We start from the raw sequence: 27408 nt of genomic DNA on the forward strand, positions 1-27408 counted from the left end.
GGAAGAAAAATGGAAAAAACACAAAATGTGGAGACTCAACAATATGCTACTAAAAGAAAAACCAATGGGTCAATGAAGAAATCAAAGAGGAAATCAAACAAAACCTCTAGACAAATGAAAATAACACAACTTTCCAAAATCTGTGCTACACAGCAAAAGTAGTTCTAAAGGTAAGTTTATAGCAGTAAAAGGCCAACCTCAAGAAACAAGAAAAATCTCATTAACAACCTAACCTACCATCTAATGGAATTAGAAAAAGAAGAACAAACAAAAGCAGAAAGAAAGCAATTCACATCCGAGAGGAAATAAATAAAACAAAGAACAAAAAAGAAAAAAAAATAGAAATGACCAATGAAACCAAGAGTTGATGTTTTGAAAAGATAAACAAAACTGATAAGCCTTTAGGCAGATTCATCAAGAAAAAAAGAGAGGACCCAAATAAAATAAGAAATGAAAGAGGAAAAATAACAACTGCTATCACAGAGATACAAAAATATCAAAACAGAATACTATGAACAATTAATATGCCAACAAATTGGACAACCTAGAAGTAATAAACAAACTTCTATAAACATAAAAACTTACAAGACTGAATCAGGACAAAATAGAGCATATGAACAGAAAGATCACTAGTAGTAAAATTGAATTTGTACTTTAAAAAACTCTCAGCAAACAAAAGTTCAGGAACAAATCCATTCCTGGGAGAAGTCTACCAAACATATATAAAAGAACTAATATCTATACCTTCTCAAACTCCTCCAAAAAATTGAAGAAGAGGGAACATTCCCAAATTAATTCTATGAGGCCATCGCTAATTACCCTGATACTAAAATAAAATAAAGACACTACCAAAAAAAAAAAATGACAGGTGAATATCTCCAATGAATGAAGATCCAAATATCCTCAAGAAAATATCAGCAAACCAAATTCAACAGTATATAAAACAGATCATACATAATGGTCAAGTGAGATTTATTCCAGGGATGGTTCAATATTTGCAAACCAATCAATATGATACACCACATTAACAAAAGGAGGAAAAAAAATCACATGATCATCTCAACAGACCCACAAAAAGCATTTGACAAAATTCAACATCCTTTGGTGACAAAAACTCTCATCAAAGTTGGTATAGAGGGAAAATATCTCAACATAATAAAGACCATTTGTGACAAATCCACAGCTAACCTCATACTTGATGATGAAAAGCTGAAAACTTTTCCTCTAAAATCAGGAACAAAGGGGTTCCAAGACAGCGGAGGAGTAGGAGGATGTGGAGTTCCTCTCTCTCCATGGATGCATCAGGAATACATTTATAGATGCAACAATTCTCACAGAACACCAGCTATACACTAGCAGAAGACCTTATACACCGGAAAGGACTATAAAGATCCCTGCATAACTGGGTAGGAAGAAAGAAAGAAGGGAGAAGGAGGAGGAGAGGAAGCGGGACAGGACCTGCATGCCAGTGGTGGGAGCTGAAGCAGGAGAGAAATTCCCTCATCCGGGGAAGCCCCCTCACCAATGAGGAAATCAGTTGGGAGAGAAGGGAAGCATTTCAGGCTGTTGATGGAGGGTGAAGCGACCGACCTGTGGCAGATGGGACAGAGTGAAAACTACACAGACGGTCTGTACCATGGCCCTAAGTGCCCCGGATTGGGATGTGTGTCCAACAGTGCACATGGGGGCTGGGAACTGGAGCATGGGGAATGGAGAGTAAACCCGGGGCAAGAACTGCTGTTGGCTGTGGGGAGATGGTGTGAGGGAACAGGAGGGAGGAAATAGCAACAGAGAATGCCTATGGAGGAAAACCGGAATGCCATGGAAGCAGGGCACTACTGCTGAGTCACATGCAGGGGGTGGAGCCACCATTGTAGCCAGTCTCTTCCCACATGCCAGCGCCTAGCACCAGGCAATACAAAAGGCCCTGCCAGGGCTGGCCCTCATGAGCCTGTCGCTGGGCACTACAAAAAAACCAGACAGGGCTAGCCCTTGCACACCTGCTGCCAGGCACTAAAAACAGACTGACCAGGGCTGGCCCTCGCACGCATGCCACTGGGCACTAGAAAAGGTTCCCACTAGGGCCATATCTCTTGCGCCCATGGCCACCAGCTCCCCCACGCACCTGGCGCTGCCGGGGCTCCCACTATCCAAGTAGCCATGCCACCTCCATGCCCTGTCCTCACCAGGACAGACCCAACTGCTCCAGGGAAGCCTCGGGAGCAGACTCCTGTGGGTGGCCCACACACATAGATGGGGATAAAACCACAGCTGAGCCCCAGGGGTGGGGCAACTAAAAAAGAGAAACAAAAATCTTTCCATCAGTTACATAACTGGCAAATTAAATCCCCGTAATCAGCTAAGTAGATACTGTGCCTATGGAATATCTGAAAGGACAATGAGTACTCCCACAAATGAAAATGGTCTAGCACTGACACCTGTGGACTTTGGGGGCAAGCACACACATGAGTGGGGCCAGATCAGAGTCTCAGCTGTCCCCACAGGGCCCACAGCAGGTCCAGAGACCAGCACAGAGGCACTGGAGGGTCTCCTGAGGAGGCAGGGGTGGGCTGTAGCTCATGGCAAGGACAATAACAGCTGAGACCCCAGGAAAACATTATTATTACTATTAATTTCACTCAGTTTTGATTCATTCTGTTGTTAAGTCTGTTGTTTTGTTTTTTTCTTTTTCTTTGTTGTTGTTGCTATTGGTTTGGGGTTTGTTTTTTTTTTTTTACTTTTATTGAGTCTCAATGTTTTTTTTAACATACTTTTGGTCTTCTTATATTTCTACTTTTACTTTGCTTTTCTGTTGTTCTGTGCTTTTTCATCGTTTTTTAATATATTTAAAAAATTTTTTTATATTTCCATTTTCCCTTTGCTCTTCTGTTCTGCGGGTTTTGTACCCATTACTATTTTTTTTTCTTTTCTTTTTTTTGCAGTACGCGGGCCTCTCACTGCTATGGCCTCTCCCATTGCGGAGCACAGGCTCCAGACGCACAGGCCCAGCGGCCACGGCTCACGGGCCTAGCCGCTCCGCGGCATGTGAGATTTTCCCAGACCGGGGCACGAACCCGTGTCCCCTGCATCGGCAGGCAGACTCCCAACCACTGAGCCACCAGGGAAGCCCCTCATTTCTTTTTTTTTGAATCATTTTTGTCTGTTTTGTTTTCTTTGCTTTATTCTTCAGTTGGCACTCTGCTTTGATTTTGGTATTTTGTTTTTGTTAGTTTTGTTTTTAATTGTTTAATTTTGCCTTGGGATTCTTTGGCTGTTCTCTTGTTTTCTGGTTTCTTTGGTTCTGTTTTTGTTTCTTCTCTGTGTGTGTGTGTGTGTGTGTGTGTGTGTGTGTGTGTGTGTGTTTCTTTGTTTTTGCTCATTTGATTTTGCTTTTACCATTTGGAGTTTTGTCTCTTTTTTTTTCTTTAATCCATGACAAGCTGCTTGTTGGGTCTTGGCTCCCCGACCAAAAGATGGGCCTGAGCCTCTGGGGGAGGAGGATAGAGTCCAGGATACTGGACTTCCTGAGAATTCCCAGTCCCAGAAAATATTAATCAGCAAAAGCTCTCACAGAGGTCTCTATCCGAATTCAAGAACCAGCTCCACCCAAATGCCTGCAGCCCCCAGCACTAGTTGCCTCACACCAAACAACAAGCAAAACAGGAACACATACTCACCCATCAGCAGACAGGCTGCCTAAAGTCGTACTAAGCTCACAGACACCCCAAACACACCACATGACATGGCCCTTTCCAACAGATGTAAAGGACTCAACTCCACCCACCAGAACACAGGCACCAGCCCTCCCACCAAGAAGCCTACAAAAGCCACTGGCCAAACCTCACCCACTGGGGGCAGAGACCAGAAGAAAGAGGAACTCCGACCCTGCAGCCTGTGGAAAGGAGACCTCAAACACAGTAAGTTAAGCAAAATAAGAAAACAGAGAAATACCTTGCAGATGAAGGAGCAAGGTAAAAAGGCACAAGACCAAATACAAGAAGGGAAATAGGCAATCTATCTGAAAAGAATTCAGAGTAATGATAGTAAAGATGATCCAAAATCTCGGAAATAGAAAGGATCGAGAAGATGAAAGAAATGTTTAACAAGGACCTAGAAAAACTAAAAAACAATCAGTGACGAACAACACAATAACTGAAATTAAAAATACACTAGAAGGAATCAATAGCAGAATAACTGAGACAGAAGAATGGGTAAGTGAGCTGAAAGACAGAATGGTGAAAATATAGCAAAAACTAACACACCATTGCAAAGCAATTATACTCCAGTAAACATGCTAAAAACAAAAAAAGAATGGTGGAAATAACTGCCACAAAGCAGAATAAAGAAAGAACAATGAAAAGAATTGAGGACAGTCTCAGAGACCACTGGGACAACATTTAGCACACCAGCATTTGAATTATAGGGGTCCCAGAATTAGAAGAGAAAGTGAAATGGTCTGAGAAAGTATTTGAAGAGATTATAGACAAAAACCTAACATGGGAAAGGAAACAGTCAATCAAGTCCAGGAAACGCAGAGTCCCATACAAGATAAACCCAAGGAGAAACATGCCAAGTCACATATTAATCAAACTAACAAAACTTAACACAACGAAAAAATATTAAAAGCAGCAAGGAAAAAGGAACAAAAAATATAAAAGGGAATTCCCATAAGGTTAACAGCTGATCTTTCAGCATAAACTCTGCAGGCCAGAAGAGAGAGGCAAGATATATTTAAATTGATGAAAGGGAAAAACATACAACCAATATTACTCTATCCAGCAAGGATCTCATTCAGATGCAACAGAGAAATCAAAAGCCTAACAGACAAGCAAACGTTAAGAGAATTCAGCACCACCAAACAAGCTTTATGACAAATGCTAAAGGAACTGTTATAGGCAAGAAAAACAAGAGAAGGAAAATAACCTACAAAAACAAAGCCAAAACAATAAAAAATATGGTAATAAGAACATACATGTTACTTTAAATGTAAACGGATTAAATCCTCCAACCAAAAGATACTGACTTTCTGAATGGATACAAAAATAAGACCCTTATACATGTTGTCTACAAGAGACCCATTTCAGACATAAGGACACATGCAGACTGAAAGTGAGGGGATAGAAAAAGATATTCCACGCAAATGGAAATCAAAAGAAAGCTGGAGTACCAATACTCATATCAAATAAAATAGACTTTAAAATAAAACTATTACAAGAGGCAAAGAAGGACACTACATAGTGATTCAGTGATCAATCCAAGAGGAAGACATAACAATTCTAACTATTTGTGCATCCAACATAGAAGCAACTCAATACATAAGGCAAATGCTAACAGCCATAAAAGGGGAAATCAACAGTAACACAATAGTAGTGGGAGACTTTACACTTACACCAATGGACAAATCATCCAGAAAAAAAAATTAACAAGGACACACAAGCCTTAAATGGCACATTAGACCAGATGGACTTAACTGATATCTGCAGGACATTCGATCCAAAAGCAGAAAAACTTTATTCTTAAGTGCACACAGAACATTCTCCAGGATATATCACATCTTGGGTCACAAATCAAGCCTCAATAAATTTTAGAAAATAGAAATCATATCAAGCATCTTTTTGGACAACAATGTGAGATTAGCTATCAATTACAGGGAAAAAAACTGTAAATAACACAACACACAAATGTGCTACTAAATAACCAAGAGATCACTGAAAAAAATCAAAGAGGAAATCAAAAAATACCTAGAATCAAATGACATTGAAAGCACAAGGACATAAAATCTATGGGAGGCAGCAAAAGCAGTTCTAAGAGGGAAGTTTATACCAATACAATCCTACCTCAAGAAACAAGAAAAATCTCAAATAAACAAACTAATCTTAAACATAAATCAACTAGAAAAAGAAGAACAAACAAAGCCCTAGGTTAATAGAAGGAAAGAAATCATAAAAATCAAAGCAGAAATAAATGAAATAGAACAATGAAAACAATAGCAAAAATCAATGAAACTAAAAGCTGGTTCTCTGAGAAGATAAACAAAATTGGTAAACCATTAGCCAAACTTATCAAGAAAAAAAGAGAGAGGACTCAAATCAGTAAAATTAGAAATAAAAAAGAAGTTACAACTATCACCACAGAAATACAAAATATTGTTAAGAGACTACTACAAGCAACCATATGCCAAAAAATGGACAACCTAGAAATAACAGACAAATTCTTAGAAAGGTACACCCTTCCAAAACTGAACCAGGAAGAAACAGAAAATATAAACAGACCAATCACAAGTACTGAAATTGAAACTGTGATTTAAAAACTCCCAACAAACAAAAGATCAGGGCCAAATGGCTTCACGGGCGAATTCTAACAAAGATTTAGAAAAGAGCTAACATCTATCCTTTTGAAACTCTTTCAAAAAATTGCAGAGGGAGGAACACTCCCAAACTCATTCTACAAGGCCACCATCACCCTGATACCAAAACCAGACAAAGATATCACACAAAAAAGAAGATTACAGGTCAATACCACCGATGAACATAGATATAAAAATCCTCAACAAACTACTAGCAAACAGAATCCAGCAAAACATTAAAAGGATGATACACCATGATGAAGTGAGATTTATCCCAAGGATGCAAGGATTCTTCAATATACGCAAATCACACAATGTGATACACCATGTTAACAAACTGAAGGATAAAAACCATATGATAATCTCAACAGATGCAGAAAAAGCTTTAGACAAAATTCAACACCCATTTATGATTAAAAAAACTCTCCAGAAAGTGGGCTTAGAGAGAACCTACCTCAACATAATGAAGGCCATATACGACAAACCCACAGCAAACATTATTCTCAATGGTGAAAAACTGAAAGCATTTCCTCTAACATCAGTAACAAGCATGCCCACTCTCACCACTATTATTCAACATAGCTTTGGAATTCCTAGCCACAGCAATCAGAGAAGAAAAAGAAATAAAGGAATAAAAACTGGAATACCAACTGGAAATGAAGAAGTGCAACTGTCATTGTTTGCAGATGACATGATACTATACTTGGAAAATCCTAAAGATGCCACCAGAAAACTACTAGAGCTAATCAATGAATTTAGTAAAGGCAAAGAACACAAAATTAATACAGAAATCTCTTGCATTACTATATACTAACACTGAAAAATCAGAAAGAGAAATTAAGGAAAAACTCCCATTTACCACTGCAACAAAAAGAATAAAATACCTAGGAATAAACCTACCTGAGGCGGCAAAAGACCTGTATGCAGAAAACTATAGGACACTGATGAAAGAAATAAGAAATGACACAAACAAATGGAGAGATCCATGTTCTTGGACTGGAAGAATCAACACTGTGAAAATGACTATACTACCCAAAGCAATCTACAGATTCAATGCAATCCCTATCAAATTACCAATGGCATTTTGAACAGAATTAGAGGAAAAATTTTCAAATTGTATGGAAACACAAAAGACCCCAAATAGCCAAAACAATCTTCAGAAAGAAAATGGAGCTGGAGGAATCAGGATCTCTCACTTCAGACTATACTACAAAGCTACAGTAATCAAGACAGTATGGTACTGACACAAAAACAGAAATATAGATCAATGGAACAGAAAAGAAAGCTCAGAGATAAACCCACACACTTACGGCCACCTGATCTTTGACAAAGGAGACAAGAATATACAATGAAAAGATATTGATAATGATAAGATAATGAAGATAAGATAATGAAGACAGTCTCTTCAATAAATGGTGCAGGGGAAACTGGACAGCAACATGTAAAAGAATGAAATTAGAACACTCCCTAACACCATACACATAAATAAACTCAAAATGGATTAAAGACCTAAATTTAAGGCTAGACACTATAAAACTCTTAGAAGAAAACATAGGAAGAACACTCTTTGACATAAATCACAAGATCCTTTTTGACTCACTTCCTAGAGTAATGAAACTAAAAACAAAAATAAATAAATGGGACCTAATGAAACTTAAAAGCTTTTGCACAGCAAGTGAAGCCATAAACAAGACAAAAAGACAACCCTCAGAATGGAGAAAATATTTGCAAACGAAGCAAGTGACAAAGGACTAATCTCCAAAATATACACACAGCTCATACGGCTAAATATCAAAACAACCCAATCCAAAAATGGGTCAAAGACCTAAATAGACATTTCTCCAAAGAAGACATACAGTTGGCCAACAAATACATGCAAAGATGCTCAACATCACTAATTATTAGAAAGATGCAAATCAAAACTAATATGAGGTATCACCTCACATCAGTCAGAATGGCCATTATCAAGAAATCTACAAACCATAAATGCTGGAGAGGGTGTGGAGAAAAGGGAACCCTCTTGCACTGTTGGTGAGAACATAAACTGATACAGCCACTTTGGAGAACAGAATGGAGGTTCCTTAAAAAACTAAAAATAAAACTACCATATGGCCCGGCAATCCAACTACTGGACATATACCCTGAGAAAACCATAATTCAAAAGATACATGTACCACAATGTTCACTGCAGCACTATTTACAATAGCCAGGACATGGAAGCAACCTATATGTTCATCGACAGATGAATGGATAAAGAAGATGTGTTGCATATATACAATGGAATATTACTCAGCCATAAAAAGTAAGAAAATTGGGTCATTTTTATTGATGAGGATGATCCTAGAGTCTGTCATACAGAGTGAAGTAAGTCAGAAAGAGAAAAACAAATACTGTACATTAAGGCATATATATGGAATCTAGAAAAATGGTACTGAAGAACCTATTTCCAGGGCAGGAAAAGAAATGTAGATGTAGAGAAAGGACTTCTGGACATGTGGGGGAAGGGGAGAGTGGGACGAATTGAGAGAGTGGCATTGACCTATATACACTACCATGTGTAAAATAAATAGCTAGTGGGAAGCTGCTGTATAGCACAGGGAGCTCAGCTCGGTGCTCTGTAATGACCTAGATGGGTGGGATGGGGTGGGGGTTGGAGGGAGGCTCAAGAGGGAGGAAATATATGTATACATATAGCTGATTCACTTTGTTCTGCAGCAGAAACTAACACAACATTGTAAAGCAATTATACTGCAATAAAAAAATTTTTCATTAAATCAAGTATAAAAAAATAAAATCAGGAACAAGACAATGTTGCCCAGTGTCTCCACTTTCATTCAACACAGTATTGGAGGATGTAACGACATCAATCAGACAAGAGAAAGAAATAAAAGGCATCAAAATTGGAAAGGAAGAAGTAAAACTGACACTATTTGCCCATGACATGATACTATATATAGAAAACCCTAAAGTCTTCACCAGAAAACTATTAAAACTAAGAAATAAATTTTATAAAAGTTCAAAATACAGATTAGCATACTGAAATCTGTTGCTTTTCTAAATACTAGTGATGAATTATCAGAAAGAGAATTCAAGAAAAAAAATCCCATTTACAATTGAATCAAAAAAGAATAAAATACCTGGGAATAAACTTAACCAAGGAGGTAAAGGACCTATACTCTGAAAACTATAGGACAACAATGAAGGAAATTAAAGATGATAAAAGAAACAGAAAGATATACCATGTTCACAAATTGTTAGAATGCTATTATAATGTCCATACTACCCAAAGCAATCCCTATCAAAATACCCAAGACATTTTTCAAAGATTTAGAATTAATAATCTTAAAATTTACATGGAACAACAAAAGACCCCAAATAGCCAAGACAATCTTGAGAAAAAAGAACAAAGCTGGAGGTATCATGCTTGCTCACTTTAGACATTACTACAAAGCTACAGTAATCCAAACAGTATGGTACTGGCACAAAAACACACACATAGATCAATAGAACAGAATAGGCAGCTAAGAAATGAATGCACACACCAGTGGTTCAATTGATCTATGACAAAGGAGACAAGAATATACAATGGAGAAAAACAGTCTCTGCAGTCAGTGGTGCTACAACAATGGACAACTATATGTAAAAGAATGAAATTAGAACATTCTCTAACACCATATACAAAGAATAAACTCAAAATGGATTGAAGACCTAAATGTAAGAACAGAAACCAGAAATCTCGAAGAAAACATAGGCTAAACACTCTTTCCAATAAATTGTAGCCGTATTTTTCTGGATCTGTCACCTCAGGTAAAGGAAAAAAACACAGAATAAACAAATGGAACCTAATTAAACTTAAAAGCTTTGACACTGCAAAGGAAACCATCAACAAAAGGAAAGACAACCTACTGAATGGGAGAAAATATTTGCAAATGATATTTCTGATAAGGGGTTAATATTCAAAATATATAAACAGCTCATGTAACTCACTATCAAAAAAAACAACCCAATTAAAAAAATGGGCAGAGACCTAAATTGACATTTTTCCAAAGAAAACATACATATGGCCAACAGGCACACGAAAAGATTCTCAACATCACTAATCATCAAGGAATTGCAAATCAAAACCACAATGAGGTACCACCTCACACCTGTCAGAATGGCCATCATCAAAAAGATCACAAATAACATGTTGGTGACGTGGAGAAAAGAGAATCCTAGTACATTTCTAGTAGGAATGTAAATTGGTACAGCCACTATGGAAAACAATAAGCACTTTCCTCAAAAAACTAAAAAAAGAACTACCATATGATCCAAAAATTCCACTCCTGAGGTACATATTCAAAGAAAATGAAAAGACTAATTCAAAAAGATATATGCACACAATGTTCATAGCAGAATTATTCACAACAGCCAAGATATGGAAGCAACCTAAGTATCCATCAATAGATGAATGAATAAAGAAGTTGTGATACATACACACACACACACACACACACACACACACACAGAGGAATATTTCTCAACCATAAAAATAAATGAAGTTCTGCCATTTGTAACAATATGGATGGACCTACAGGATTTTATGCTTAGTGAAATAAGCCAAATACTGTAGTTATTACTTATATGTGGAATAAAATGAATATATAACAAAACAGACTCACAGATAGAACTAGTGGTCACCAGTGAGGAAAGGTAAGGTCAAGGGGCTCAACAGAGGTGGGGGATTAAGATGTACAAACTACTATGTATAAAGTAAATAAACTACAAGGATATATTGTGCAGCACAGGGAATTATAGCCATTGTTTTATAATAACTTTAAATGGAATATAATCTATAAAAATATTGAATCACTAAGGTGTACACCTGAAACTAATACTGTATATCAACCATACTTCAATTAAAAATTAGATTAAATTAAAAATACAATAAAACTTTTAAAGACTTATTATAGGGCTTCCCTGGTGGCGCAGTGGTTGAGAGTCCGCCTGCCTGATGCAGGGGGCGGGGGTTCGTGCCCCGGTCCGGGAGGATCCCACATGCCGCGGAGCGGCTGGGCCCGTGGGCCGTGGCCGCTGGGCCTGCGCGTCCGGAGCCTGTGCTCCGCAGCGGGAGAGGCCACAGCAGTGAGAGGCCCGTATACCGCAAAAAAAAAAAAAAAAAAAAAAAAAAAGACTTATTATAAAAACTGTAACCATCATTTGAAGAAAGAAAATATATGGATGTTTGAAAACTGGCTTGTCTCACTCATTAGTCTAGATGATTTACTTCTGTACACAATAATCTGAATTCTTACCTAAGCAAAAGTCAAAAATTACCACAGGTTATCATACATCAGGACTAAATCCAGGCATTTACAGAGCAGCAAAATAAATTCATGGGTAAAAGAATAATACTGTACAATTTCAAATACATTAAAAAAAAAAAGAAGCACCTACAGTTTCCCAAAAAGTTTATAATCTCATAAGGGAAACAGGATAAGACTATTAAACTACAGTGCTTTATAGAAAACTACAAGTACTATATACTAAAGGAACAAATAAAGTGCTATGGGAACATAAAGGAAGCAGAGATATATTTCAATCAAGCAAAATAATAAAAATTTCATCATATATATCAAGTTAGGCCTTGAAGGATAAACAGGATGCAGTCATACAGGGATAGAGGGCATGTACTTAGAAAAATCCAGATGAACAAAAATTCAGAGACAGGAATTTGCAGAGAAATACAACAGAAATTAATTAAACTATTTTGGTTGAGATGCAGATCACCCAAAGGAAAGAGTCCAATCTAATGTGTTTGGACTCTATTTGCAGGCAGCATTTTGTGGTCTTTAAAAGAGAATAATAAATATAGCACCTTTCTTTTCAATCTAGGCTCTGAGCAAGTTAAGAAACATAAAAAAAGCATAAGAAATAAAAGACAAAAATTACCGTTATTGCTAATGAAAGCTAAATTGGAATTTTTCTTTCAGTGAACAACAAATGCATCTGTTAACCCCACAATGAGGCAGATTTTCCCAGGTGTAGAATGCACTGAACCAACCCCGCACTTCATATCATTCCCCACACAATCTCTTCAAGCAGTCTGTTCCATAAGCAGGAAAGGCAGGGCTAAGCCAAGTACACCCAGTTTATTCTTTGCAAATTTTCTAATAGAAAATGTACTTCATATCCTCAAAGACAGAATGAGAAAGGAGGGTGGCATGAAACACCACTAGCAGAGCATCATCCACGGAAAAGGAAATACTACAAACAGCAAAGACACATTCCCCTTAACTTCAATCACTGAAGATTTCTAAACAGAATAATACCATGACAAAAGCTGTAGTTTGAAAAAGTTAGTCTGACATCAGTTGTAGGATGCTGAAAAACAAAAACGTTATTGTAACTGCCCAGGCAAGAATAAATTAGGGCCTGAACCATAATAATATTTAACGTCAACCGGTTCTTAGTTCCAGGGGCTGTCTTCAGTTCACTTCATATATTAACTCAGCTCCAGTAAAGATGATATAAATGAGACAAAGAGGTGAAGACATACAACTAACAAATGGCATTTAAACTAGGAGTAGCAGCAGGAATGGAAAAGATGATTTAGATGCAAAAAAAAAGACAAAAATTACATAAGCAAATGAGTAAGTCAACAGACACTGACTTACTTGAATCAGAGAAGTTTATATAAGAATTTGTAAGAAAAGATTATATTAATTAGAAAAGCTGTAATTCAATGCTGGAAAGTTGGTAAGATAAGCATGACAAAGTACTATAGCTTCTTAGGAAAGGAAAGGTAGTTTTCTGTAACAGTATTTCTAAGAAAAACTAATCACTATTTCAATGTATTAAAGATACTCAAGAGTTTACTACATTCCGTTGTTTGATATAGAGAACAGACGAATATGTGCAAAACCGAAGATCATAAGCCAGGGATACCTGAACATACCAGACCATTCATGCCCACAAACAGCAGAGCATGATTTCAGAAGAAAGCATGTAATCACAATGGGTAAAATCAACTTCCTGACTTCATGCAGCTCCTCTTTCTTGCTCTACTACCCACTGGTTACCCCCCTTTGGTACTTTCCCCCTAACTTCCTCAGGTCTAACTCAGAGACAAAACAGAACTTAGTAAAGATATTCCAAAATCCTCTGGCCCCAAAGTTCCAAATGGGCAGCTACTTAATTATAAAGTCAATACAGTTTACCACACCAACGTTTTCAGAATTAAAATCAAACTGGGGAAGAAACAAAAACACAAAACATTGATCACAGGACTTCATAATCACTCTTTCATATTTTTCATTTATTTGTGCCTCTATGTTGCATTCAAATTCTTGAACTTGATAGACTAAATTCTTAAAGACTATCTTCTTGTTCACTAATTCTGTCTTCAGCTGTATTCAGTTTGTTGCTTCACCATTTTACAAGTTTCTAATTTCAACTCTAATATTTTTCATTTATAATATTGGCTCTTTCTCAAATCCACCTTCTTATTAAACTTTTAACCCTTATTCATATTTTCTATACCTACTATTACTATATAAAGCTATTAAATATTCCAAAAGATAAAGGTTTTATGAGTCTGATTTGGTTGTTTATTGTTTCGGATGACTCTCATTCGTGGACTATCGTTACATTTTCATGTATAGTATGATTTTAGATTATGACCTTAAATGCCATAGAACTTGCTTCTGGGAGACCTGGGAGACCTAAATTGACAGTGTCATCCTTTAGAAAGGACTGGTAGTTATTTCTGCCAATCATTTCAAGGCACTACCAACTCAAGAATGCTTTAAATTCTCACCTTGAAGATTTTCAGCTGTAAACCAAATTCTGTACTCAACCATATATGCCCTAGATTTATAAATATAATATACATTTAAACTCATTTCCTACAAAAAAAATTTAAAAGAACATATCACATTTCATAGTTGTTCCCACTGATTTATTAAATACCACCAAAAATAATATCTTACAAGGAAACTGCATTTACATAAATGTGTATCAGTTAAAGGCAAATCAGAAAAGTAAAGCATTTTAAATGTTCTCTTACCTGTTCAAGTGCTTGGGTTTTCTCTTGCTCTATTTTCCTTATAGTTTCCTTTTCAGCTTTGAGTGATAATGATGACACAGTTTTAACAGACATAAAATCAACAGTCATCCATTCATCCCTCTGTTAAGAAAAAGAAGTCACTTCAATCTAAATTGATTAGAACAACACTAAACACTTAACAATAAATTAGAGATTCTGGAGGCACTGAAACCTGGATTAAATCCCACATGGCTGTATAACTTAAAGCAAGTTTCTTAGTCTCTCTAAGCCTTCTTCTCTCCCCTGTAAAAATGGGTTAAAATACCTACCTTTCAGGAATGTTTTAAGGAGTTAACAAGAAAACTGACTTAAGGCATCTAGCCCAATGCCGGATATACAACAGGCTCTCAAACATAGTTCTTTTCACCTTTCTTTCTTCATTGTTGCTAACAGTGTAAATATAGCATTCTTCCTCAGGCGTATGAACTATAACCCCAAATTTGTGAACTATTCAACTATAAGCGTTGCTAAGAAAATTATGGCATGAAGTGAAGGGAAAGAAAAACTGTGACTGAACTCTACTCGCTGTAGAAAAGTCAGATAGATGTAAAAATACAAGACTTCAAGTACATAAGGGGAAAAGTGCCACTTCCTTATCAACAACCAGAAGTAGGAAACCCTCTGAGGGACTAGAATAGGGACAAATGCTAACTTTCCCACAAGAGAAGAAGGGGAGTGAAAAGGATCAGCAAACAGCATTATTGCTAAAATTACTCATAAAAGTATACTGTTTACAAAGTCTAGTTTTTCTTCTGACTAAATTACAATCATCTTTCATTTTAACATTCACCTACTCTTGTAAGTTGACGCTTTCTTTGTTTAAAATCAGGCGATTTACCTGAATAACTTCGTTGTCTTCTTTTTCTGACTTTTCATCTTTCACCTTCCAGGCCTTTTCCTTGCCAGAAGTGTGGGAGGAAACAGCCTCAACCCACTCATCTTCAGAGCTCTAAGAATATTTAACATATAAGTAGAATTCTCAAATTTACATACTTCCGCATAAAAACTGTGTGGTTCCACTCTTCCTCCTTTTCTCAACCCTTAAATATCAACTTTGTCTGTGTTTCCAGTCTTTGCCAATTATACTTTTTAATCTCTAGACATTCCCCTTGGGACATTAAATCCACTCTCATGACTTAAACTACCACAACTATACTGATATCTTTCTAATTTATCCACCCAAAGTTTCTGTGATTTAAACAACTGCCTACAATATTTAAACGCCATGCTGAACGCAGTAAGAACAAAAAGTGAACCCAGCACCTACTTCCACAATACTTGATCCTTCTTCTATATATCTGAATTAAGCTACCTGACATCACCAACCACCCACTTACCCGAGTCAGAAATCTCAGGATCATCTTACTCCTCCCATCTAAACCTATGACTGTCATTTCCAAAAGATTTCTCAACTACAGTGAACACCAAATGATTATCATGGGAGTTCACCTCCATCCCTGGCCACAACTGACTGTTTCAGAGGTAGGGACCTGAACCAATTAATTTCAATCATAGCCACTCTCCAGGAATTTGAAACCAAGGCTAAATGGTTTACTCTATAACAAAGGAGAACTCGAAAGCCATTGGCAGAGACCATTTCTGTCATGAGGCACAGAATTCAGGAAAAATTTACCTATATCAAGAAAAGCAAAAATAGAACTTAGAGGGGAAAAAAGGAAGATGGTAAGAAGATTCATAAAAGCATTCATGACTCTAGTTTGAGCTATTCCTAAAACCCAGGTGCATTCTTATATGTCCTATGAGACGTTTGTGTTCTAATAATAAATCCCTCCCTCTTTTTTTGGGGGGGGGGTGGCTAAACCAATTTAAGTTTGGTCTCTGCTACCTACAACCAAGAGTCCCAACTAATATATACTCCTTCCTCCCCATTCTTAAAGCAGCAGCCCTAGATCAGATCTGCTTATCTCTCACTTAGACAACTGGAAAAACCAAGTTAGTCTCCAAAATCCCAGTCTTTCCTGCTCCCTTTCATTCTCCAACCCCCACCCTAAATACCTTTAAGTATCATAAAAGGCGTGTCTGACCACAGTACTCCTCTTCTTTGACTCCCTGTCATAAAGACGACTGTTACGCCTTTTCTTTCCTACCAATAGAACCCAATTTCATTTGGAGATGTAATGTGCCTCCCTTGCTGGAGAGTGAAACCTTAATCAAGTCTCCAATAAGGTGGAAATGAAAGTACTATTTAGGACTTTCTGGAAGTTACAAAAAAGAGGGCATCCTCGTTCCTGTTATCTACACTAAGAGGTACATTTTAAAGACAATGGAGGAACAAAACTAGAAGACTTGGTCCCAGAAGACCACACTAAATTGCCTACTTGATTTCTTCTATATGAAAGAAAAGTTAGAGATTGGTTCAAGATGGCAGAGTAGAAGGACGTGCGCTCACTCCCTCTTGCAAGAGCACTGGAATCACAACTAACAGCTTAACAATCATTGACAGGAGAACACCGGAACTCACCAAAAAAGATACCCCACATCCAAAGACAAAGAAGAAGGTGCAATGAGATGGTAGGAGGGGCACGATCACAATAAAATCAAACCCCATAACCACTAGGTGGGTGACTCAAAACTGGAGAACAATTATACCACAGAAGTCCACTGACTGGAGTGAAGGTCCTGAGCCCCATGTCAGGCTTCCCAACACGGGGGTATGGCAACAGGAGGAATTCTCAGAGAATCAGACTTTGAAGGCTAGTGGGATTTGACTTCAGGACTTCAACAGGACTGGGGGAAATAGAGACTCCACTCTTGGAGGGCACACACAAAGTACTGTGTGCACCATGACCCATGGGGAAGGAGCATGGGTCTAGACTCAACTAGACCTACCTGCTAGTGTTGGAGGGTCTCCTGCAGAGGCAGAGGGCAGCTGTGGCTCACTGCAGGAACAAGGACACTGGCAGCAGAAGTTCCAGGAAGTACTCCTTGGTGTAAGCCCTCCCAAATTCCACCATTAGCCCCACCAAAGAGCCTTTACACTCCAGTGTTGGGTCGCCTCAGGCCAAACAGCCAACAGGGAAGGAACTCACCCATTAGCAGAAAAGAGGATTAAAGTTTTACTGAGCTTTGCCTACCAGAGCAACACCCAGATCTACCCACCACCAGTCCCTCCCATTAGGAAATGCACAAGCTTCATAGATATACTCACTCACCAGAGGGCAGACCGCAGAAGAAGAACCACAATCCTGCATCCTGTGGAACAAAAACCACATTCACAGAAAGATGGACAAGATAAAAAGGCAGAGGATTATGTACCAAATGAAGGAACAAGATAACACCCCAGAAGAACAACTAAAGAAGTGGAGATAGGCAACCTTCCAGAAAAAGAATTCAGAATAAGGATAGTGAAGATGATCCAGGACGCAGGAAAAAGAATGGAGGCAAATACCGAGAAGATGCAAAAAATGTTTAACAAAGACCTAGAAGAATTAAAGAACAAACACCTAGAAGAATGAAAAAACAAACAGAGACGAACAATACAATGACTAAAATGAAAACTACACTAGAAGGAATCAACAGCAGAATACCGAGGCAGAAAAACAAATAAGTGACTGGGAAGACAGAATGGTGGAACTCACTGCCACAGAACAGAATAAAGAAAAAAGAATTAAAAGAAATGAAGACAGCTTAAAAGACCTCTGGGACAACATTAAACAAACCCACATTCGCATTATAGGGGTCCCAGAAGGACACGAGAGAGAGAAAGGACCCGAGAAAATATCTGAAGAGATTATAGTACAAAACTTCCCTAACACGGGAAAGAAAATAGCCACCCAAGTCCAGGAAGCGCAGAGAGTCCTAGGCAGGAGAAACCCAAGGAGAAACTTGCCGAGACACATAGTAGTCAAACTGACAAAAATTAAATACAAAGAAAACTTATTAAAAGCAAGAAGAGAAAAATGACAATCCACATACAACGGAACTCCCATAAGGTTAACAGCTGATTTCTCAACAGAAACTCTACAAGACAGAGGGGAGTGCCACGATAAATTTAAAGTGTTGAAAGGGAAGAACCTACAAGCAATATTCCCCAGGAACAATCTCATTCATATTCGACAGAGAAATCAAAAGCTTTACAGACAAGCAAAAGCTAAGAAAATTCAGCAACACCAAACTAGCTCTACAAGAAATGCTAAAGGAATTTCTCTAAGGGGGAAACAAAATAGAAGAAGAGGACCTACAAAAACAAACAAAAAACAATTAAGCAAATGGTAATAGGAACACACATTTCGATAATTACCTTAAATGTGAACGGATTAAATGCTCCAACCAAAAGACACAGGTTCACTGAATGGATACAAAAACAAGACCCATATATATGCTGTCTACAAGAAACCCATTTCAGAACTAGGGACACATACAGACTGAAAGTGAGGGGATGGAAAAAGATATTCCATGCAAATGAAAATCAAAAGAAAACTGGAGTAGCAATACTCCAATCAGATAAACTAGACTTTAAAATAAAGAATGTTACAAGAGACAAGAAAGGACACTACAAAATGATCAAGGGATCAATCCAAGAAGAAGATATAACAATTATAAATATATATGCACCCACCATAGGAGTACCTCAATACATAACGCAAATGCTAACAGCTATAAAAGAGGAAATTGACAGTAACACAATAATAGTGGGGGATTTTAACATCTCACTTACACCAATGGACAGATCACTCAGACAGAATATTAATAAGGAAATAAAAGCTTTAAACAACAAAACAGACCAGTTCAATTTAATTGATATTTATAGGACACTCCATCTGAAAAAAAGATTACACTTTCTTCTCAAGTACACATGGAACATTCTCCAGGATAGATCACATCTCAGGTCACAAATCAAGCCTCAGTAAATTTAAGAAAATAGAAATCATATCAAGCATCTTTTCCAACCACAATGCTGAGATTAGAAATACATTACAGGGAAAAAAACGTAAAAAACACAAACACATGGAGGCTAAGCAATACATTACTAAATAACAAAGAGATCACTGAAGAAATCAAAGAGGAAATCAAAAAATACCTAGACACAAACACAATGAAAACATGATGATCCTAAACCCATGGGATGCAGCAAAAGCAGTTCTAAGATGGAAGTTTATAGCTATACAAGCCTAACTCAAGAAACAAGAAAAATCTCAAATAAACAATCTAACCTTACATCTAAAGGAACTAGAGAAAGAAGAACAAACAAAATCCAAAGTTAGTAGAACAAATCATAAAGATCAGAGTGGAAACAAATGAAACAGAAACAAGAAAACAATAGCAAAGATCAATAAAACTAAAAGCTGGTTCCTTGAGAAGATAAACAAAATTGATAAACCTTTAGCCAGATTCATCAAGAAAAAGAGGGAGAGAACTCTAATCAATAAAATTAGAAATGAAAAAGGAGAAGTTACAACGGACACCGCAGAAATATAAAGCATCCTAAGACACTACTAAAGCAACTCTATGCCAATAAAAAGTTAACCTAGAAGAAATGGACGAATTCTTAGAAAGGTATAACCTTCCAAAACTGAACCAGGAAGAAACAGAAAATATAAACAGACCAGTCACAAGTAATGAAACTGAAACTGTGATTAAAAATCTCCCAACAAACAAAAGTCCAGGACCAGAGGGTTTCACAGGTGAATTCTATCAAACATTTACAGAAGAGCTAACACCCATCCTTCTCAAAGTCTTCCAAAAAATTGCAGAAAAAGGAACACTCCCAAACTCATTCTACGAGACCACCATCACCCTAACACCAAAACTAAAGATACTATAAAAAAAGAAAATTACAGACCGATATCACTGATGCAAATGGAAAAACCCTTAAAAAAATGCTAGCAAATAGAATCCAACAACACATTAAAAGGATCACACACCATCATTAAGTGGGATTTATCCCAGGGATGCAAGGATTCTTCAATATATGCAAATCAATCAATGTGATACACCATACTAACAAATTGAAGAATAAAAACCCTATGATCATCTCAATAGATGCAGAAAAAGCTTCTGACAAAACTCAACACCCATTTATGATAAAAACTCTCCAAAAAGTGGGCATAGAGGAAAACTACCTCAACATAATAAAGGCCATATATGACAAACCCACAGCAAACATCATTCTCAACAGTGAAAAACTGAAAGCATTTCCTCTAAGATCAGGACCAAGACAAGGATGTCCACTCTCGCCACACTTATTCAACATAGTTTAGGAAGTCCTGGCCACAGCATTCAGAGAAGAAAAAGAAATAAAAGGAATACAAATTGGGAAAGAAGAAGTAAAACTGTCACCGTTTACAGATGACATGATACTATACATATAAAATCCTAAAGATGCCACCAGTAAACAATTAGAACTCATCGATGAATTTGGTAAAGTTGCAGGATACAAAATTAATGCACAGAAATCTCTTGCATTCCTGTACACTAACAATGAAAGATCAGAAAGAGAAACTGAGGAAACAATCCCATTCACCACTGCAACAAAAAGAATAAAATACCTAGGAATAAACCTACCTAAGGAGGTCAAAGACCTGTACTCAGGAAACTATAAGACAATGATGAAAGAAATCAAAGATGACAGAGAGATATACCATGTTCTTGGACTGGAAGAATCAATACTGTGAAAATGACTATACTACCCAAAGCAATCTACAGATTCCATGCAATCCCTATCAAATTACCAATGGCATTTTTTACAGAACTAGAACAAAAAAATCTTAAAATTTGTATAAAGACACAAAAGACCCCAAATAGCAAAAGCAATCTTGAGGTAAAAAAATGGAGCTGGAGGAATCAGACTTCCTGACTTCACACTACACTACAAAGCTACAGTAATCAAGACAATATGGTACTGGCACAAAAACAGAAATTTACATCAATGGAACAGGATAGAAAGCCCACAGATGAACCCATGTACCTATGGTCAACTAACCTATGACAAAGGAGGCAAGGATATACAATGGAGAAAAGACAGTCTCTTCAATAAGTGGTGCTGGGAAAACTGGACAGCTACATGTAAAAGAATGAAATTAGAACACTCCCTAACACCATACACAAAAATAAACTCAAAATGGATTAAAGACCTAAATGTAAGACTGGATACTGTAAAACTCTTAGAGGAAAACATAAGAACACTCTTTGACATAAATCACAGCAAGATCTTTTCTAACCCACCTCCTAGAATAATGAAAATAAAAACAAAAACAAATGGGACATAATTAAACTTAAAATCTTTTGCACAGCTAAGGAAACCATAAACCAGAGGAAAAGGCAACAGTCAGAATGGGAGAAAATATTTGCAAATGAAGCAACTGACAAAGGATTAATCTCCAAAATATGAAAACAGCTCATGCAGCTCAATATTAAAAAAACAAGCCAATCAAAAAATATGCAGAAGACCTAAATAGACATTTTTCCAAAGACATACAGATGGCCAAAAGGCACATGAAAATCTGCTCAACATCACTAATTATTAGAGAAATGCAAATTAAAACTATGAGGTATCATCTCACACCAGTTAGAATAGGCATCATCAGAAAATCTACAAACAACCAATGCTGGAGAAGGTGTGGAGAAAAGGGAATGCTCTTGCACTGTTGATGGGAAGGTAAAATGATACAGCCACTATGAAGAACACTATGGAGGTTCCTTAAAAAACTAAAAATAGAATTACCATATGACCCAGGAATTCCACTACTGGGCATATACCCAGAGAAAACCAAAATTCAAAAAGACACTTGCACCCCAACGTTCACTGCAGCACTATTTACAATAGCCAGCTCATGGAAGCAACCTAATGCCCATCAACAGACGAACAGATAGAGAAGATGTGGTACATATCTACAATGGAATGGAATATTACTCAGCCACAAAAAGGAACGAAACTGGGTCAGCTGTAGAGACGTGGATGGACCTAGAGACTGTCATACAGAGTGAAGTAAGTCAGAAAGAGAAAAACAAATATCCTATATTTATGCATATATTTAGAACCTAGAGAAATGGTACAGATGAACAGGTTTCCAAGGCAGAAATAAAGACACAGATGTGGAGAACAAACGTATGGACACCAAATGGGGCGGGGAGGGTGCGGGGGATAAATTCGGAGCTTGGGATTGACATATATACACTAATATGTATAAAATAGATAACTAATAAGAACCTGCTGTATAAAAAAATAAAATTCAGAAAAAGAAAAGTTAACTATTTTTAGATTCTATATATTTTATATTAACTAATGGCTATTCTGGGGTTCTCTAATAACACAAATGAACCTAATTTGATGATATACCCCCTACTGAAGAATTCAAACTTCTTGGTTTACAAAGTCCTATCAACTCTTACAATTTCATCTCCATTCACTCTCCTCTTGTTTTATAATCTAATATTGTTAAGTTACTTATAGTTGTATTTACCTATGTACATACATAAACACACACATGCACACACAGACACTTTTATATCATGTTATCTCCTACTTCCATGCCTTGCTCTCACAATTCCTTGTGCACACACACCTCTATATGCCAGGGTGATTCTTACTCATCCTTTAAGTCTGAACTCAAGCATCATTTCCTCAAAACCTGCATATGAAATCCTCCTTCCCTTAATACCTTGACATGCCTTGGCATCATGAGATTACATACTGGAAGTATGTGTCTGTTTAATTATAAAATGAGTTCCCCAAAACTTTGAACTCTATATATTTGTATTCCCCATGTATATAAAAATGTCTGGCAAAGAGCTGGCATTCAATAAATGTGCATTAAAATTAACTCAATCCACCCTTGCAAAAGCCCAAGTCAGAAACTTTAAGCAGCAGCCTGCATTAAATACTAGGTACTGAATGAAAGAAGCATATGTGATACAGCTAGTACTCATTTTTCATTTACACAACGACAACTGGACCATTCTGTACAACTCTCCTGCCTCCATTCCCTATTAATTTTGTTGCTAATTTTCACTATTATTCACTCACCTCACCACTTCAGCATGACTTATGTTCCCCTCTCCCCATGCTATGACCTAAGTTCTCCTGCTGTTTCAATCCTTGACCCTACCTTGAAGAACTCATAAACCATCAACGTGCCTCTTGACCTAAGATAGCTCCCAGGACTCTTCTTCTCATGTGTAGCCATCATAATTAACCACACTCCTAATCCCATCTAACAGTCAAAACCTAAATACAGGACCAAGACAGAAAAGTGTCACCAATAAAAACATATGTAAATGTACATATTATATATATATACACATATATATGAAGTATTACATATGTATATAAAATACATTTACTTATATTTGCATAATACACATAAAATGCATACATTTTATATTTAAAATATAAAGTACCTACATAAATACATATATTTCTCAAAGATACTTGAAGACTTCTGCACTAGCCGTGAAAAAATAAATGCTACATCAGACTAGAAAAATATACAGAAATGGAAATAAAATTAAAAATATAAGAAACAACTGTTTTTAGACATTGAATCTCAGTTGTGCAGGACTATGATCCCTGAGAAAAGGCAAACAAATGAGGTGAGTGCTACAATTACACTCTACTGCTTTTTGCCTAGTGGCACTTTCTAGACCATGGCACAAGGCAGGGTAACTCAAGCCCAATATGACAATCTCACTGAGATAAGAAAACAGAATTTTTACTTTGTGATGGCTGAGATAGAGCATCCATGAAAAGGGAGCTACACAGAGAAAGAACTCCAGAAAACTATATAAGAGACCCCTGTAGTCTTTAACTGAATATCAAACTGAACATTCTTAGGATGCAAGTCCACAAGGACAGACAAAGAATAATTACCATGGAAGGAACAATTATTAGAGTGCTATGAGCAGAGAAATCCCCAGAGCTCACAAAGGGCTAGAAGACATTCTAGTTCCCACCAACCAGAATAGAGAAATCTCCTTGAATACCGAGGGCAATCAGCAGAGAAACCACAAAGGGCACGCCTTAGCATGTCTTAGAAGTAATGGCTACTCTAGATGCACACAAACATAACTTAAACACCAGCCTTTGAAAAGTATTAAGCTAATACACAAGTAACCTACTCCCCACCAAAAGAAAACTCAAGACCCTTTACAGGAAGACAACAAATCCAGTAGTCAAATATAACTTTCACAAGGTTCAGCATCTAATTAGAAATTACTAGACATTCAAAGCACGAAAATGTGACCCAAAGACAAGAAAAGAAATCAGTTAATCAAAACAGAACAAGAAATAAAGAGATAATGACATAGCAAACTAGGATTTTGACACCGCTGTTATAAATATGCCCAAGGAAAGGAAAGCATGAACAAATAGGAGTCAAAATGAAGATATAAAAAAGACCCAAATGAAATGTCTAATGATGAAAAATACAATAACTGAAATGAAAACTTTAATGACTGGGGATAACAGCCAACTAGATGCTACAAAAGAAAAGCCTAGTGAACTTGAACCTAAAATGCAACAGTAATATCTATCCAAACTGAAGAACAGAAAAGGCTAGAACGAAAATAAATAAAGGTTCAGTGACTTATGGGACAGAATTAAGGAGACTAGCAGAATAACAGGGGACACAAAAAACATTTCACGAAAATAATAGCCAGAAAGTTTCAAATTTGATGGAAACTATGAACTCATAAATCAAAAAAGCACAATGAACCCAAGGCAGGTTAAAGACAAAGAAAACAGTATCAAACGTATCATAATTGATTTGCTAAAAAAAAAGATAAAGAAAAAATTTTAAAAGCATTCAGAGCAGAAAGAAATATATATAGAGAGAAAGGGATAAACATGATGGCAAATGTCTCTCATTAGGAACAATGTAGGCAAAAGACAATGAAATGACATCTTAAAGTACAGGAAAAGAACTATAAACTTAAAATTATCTGTCTAGGAAAAAAACTTTAAAAATGAAGACTAAACAAAACAAATTTTCAGACAAACAGTAACTTAGAGAAATGTCACAAAATAAGCCCCAGTAAAATTAAGAAAACTGCAACCATATCAAGCATCTTTGCCAATGCTGTGAGACTAGAAACCAAGTAAAGAAAAAAACTGCAAAAAAACACAAACGGGGGGACCTTGAGGATGGCGGAAGAGTAAGACGCGGAGATCACCTTCCTCCCCACAGATACACCAGAAATACATCTACACGTGGAACAACTCCTACAGAACACCTACTGAACGCTGGCAGAACACCTCAGACCTCCCAAAAGGCAAGGAACTCCCCACGTACCTGGGTAGGGCAAAAGAAAAAAAAGAAAAAACACAGACAAAAGAATAGGGACGGCACCTGCACCAGTGGGAGGGAGCTGTGAAGGAGGAAAAGTTTCCACACACTAGGAAGCCCCTTCGCGGGCAGAGACTGCGGGTGGTGGAGGGGGAAAGCTTCGGGGCGGAAACTCCGGAAGAGAGCACATCAACAGGGGTGCGGAGGGCAAAGCGGAGAGATTCCCGCACAGAGGATTGGTGCCGACCAGCACTCACCAGCCCGAGAGGTTTGTCTGCTCACCCGCTGGGGCGGGCACGGCTGGCAGCTGATGCTCGGGCTTCGGTAGGAGTGCAGGGAGAGGACTGGGGTTGGCGGCGTGAACACAGCCTGCAGGGGGTTAGTGCGCCACGGCTAGCCGGGAGGGAGTCCGGGGAAAAGTCTGCACCTGGCGAAGAGGCAAGAGACTTTTTCTTCCCTCTTTGTTTCCTGGTGCGTGAGGAGAGGGGTTTAAGAACGCTGCTTGAGGGAACTCCGGAGACGGGTGCGAGCCGCGGCTAAAAGCGCGAACCGCAGAGACGGGCGCGAGCCGCGGCTAAAAGCGCGGACCCCAGAGACGGGCGGGAGACGATAAGGCTGCTGCTGCCGCCACCAAGGGGCCTGTGTGTGAGCACAGGTCACTCTCCACACCCCTCTTCCGCGGAGCCTGTGCAGCCCGCCACTGCCAGGTTCCCGGGATCCAGGGACAACTTCCCCGGGAGAACGCACAGCGCGCCTCAGGCTGGTGCAAAGTCACGCCGGCCTTTGCCGCCGCAGGGCCGCCCCGCACTCCGTGCCCCTCCCTCCCCCCCGGCCTGAGTGCGCCAGAGCCCCCGAATCAGCGGCTCTTTTAACCCCGCCCTGTCTGAGCAAAAAACAGACGGCCTCCAGCGACCTACACGCAGTGGCAGGGCCAAATCCAAAGCTGAGCACCTGGGAGCTGTGAGAATAAAGAAGAGAAAGGGAAATCTCTCCCAGCAGCCTCAGAAGCAGCGGATTAAAGCTCCACAATCAACTTTATGTACCCTGCATCTGTGGAATACCTGAATAGACAACCAATCATCCCAAATTAAGGAAGTGGACTTTAGGAGCAAGATCTATGATTTTTTTCCCCTTTTCCTCTTTTTGTGAATGTATATGTGTATGCTTCTGTGTGAGATCCTGTCTGTATAGTCTTGCTTCCACCATTTGTCCTAAGGTTCTATCCGTCCATGGTTTTTTTTTTTAATTTTTTTTCTTAATAATCAATTTTAACTTTAATAACGTTATTATACTTTACCTTCGTTCTTTCTTTCTTTCTTTCTTTCCTTCCTTCCTTCCCTCCTTTAGACAACGAATCATCCCAAATTGAGGAGGTGCTCTCTGACAGCAAGATTTATGATTTTTCCCCATTTACCTCTTTTAGTGAGGGTGTATATGTATGCTTCTGTGTAAGATTTTGTCTGTATAGCTTTGCTTCCAACATTTGTCCTAAGGTTCTATCCATCCCTTTTTTTTTTTCTAAATACGAATTTTTTAATTCAATAACTTTATTATACTTTATTTTATTTTTACTGTATCTTCTTTCTGTCTTTTTTCCTTCTTTCCCTCCTTCCTTCCTCCCTCCCTCCCTCCCTCCTTTCTTTCCTTCTTTGCTTTTCTTTCTTTCTTCCTTCCTTCCTTCCCTCCTTTCCTTCTGTCTTTCCTCATACCTCTACTAATTCCCTCTACTTTTT

General features: G+C 37.9%; 1 protein-coding gene across 3 annotated transcripts in view; it reads right to left on the bottom strand.

The window, feature by feature from the left end:
• Positions 1-27408, bottom strand: part of CWF19L2 (CWF19 like cell cycle control factor 2) — a 189878-nt gene that overhangs the window by 144757 nt on the left and 17713 nt on the right. For all 3 annotated transcript variants that reach the window (XM_027095703.1, XM_027095702.1, XM_027095701.1), the window contains exons 4-5: positions 15271-15381; positions 14394-14513 (exon numbers count right to left, since the gene is read on the bottom strand). In XM_027095703.1, the coding sequence (XP_026951504.1) occupies positions 14394-14513; positions 15271-15381 (231 nt within the window). The remainder of the gene's footprint in view (positions 1-14393; positions 14514-15270; positions 15382-27408) is intronic.

This window comes from Aethalodelphis obliquidens, unplaced genomic scaffold, assembly GCF_003676395.1.
Source record: "Aethalodelphis obliquidens isolate GAN/ISIS:26980383/991018 unplaced genomic scaffold, ASM367639v1 scaffold93, whole genome shotgun sequence".
Taxonomy (NCBI): Eukaryota; Metazoa; Chordata; class Mammalia; order Artiodactyla; family Delphinidae; genus Aethalodelphis; species Aethalodelphis obliquidens.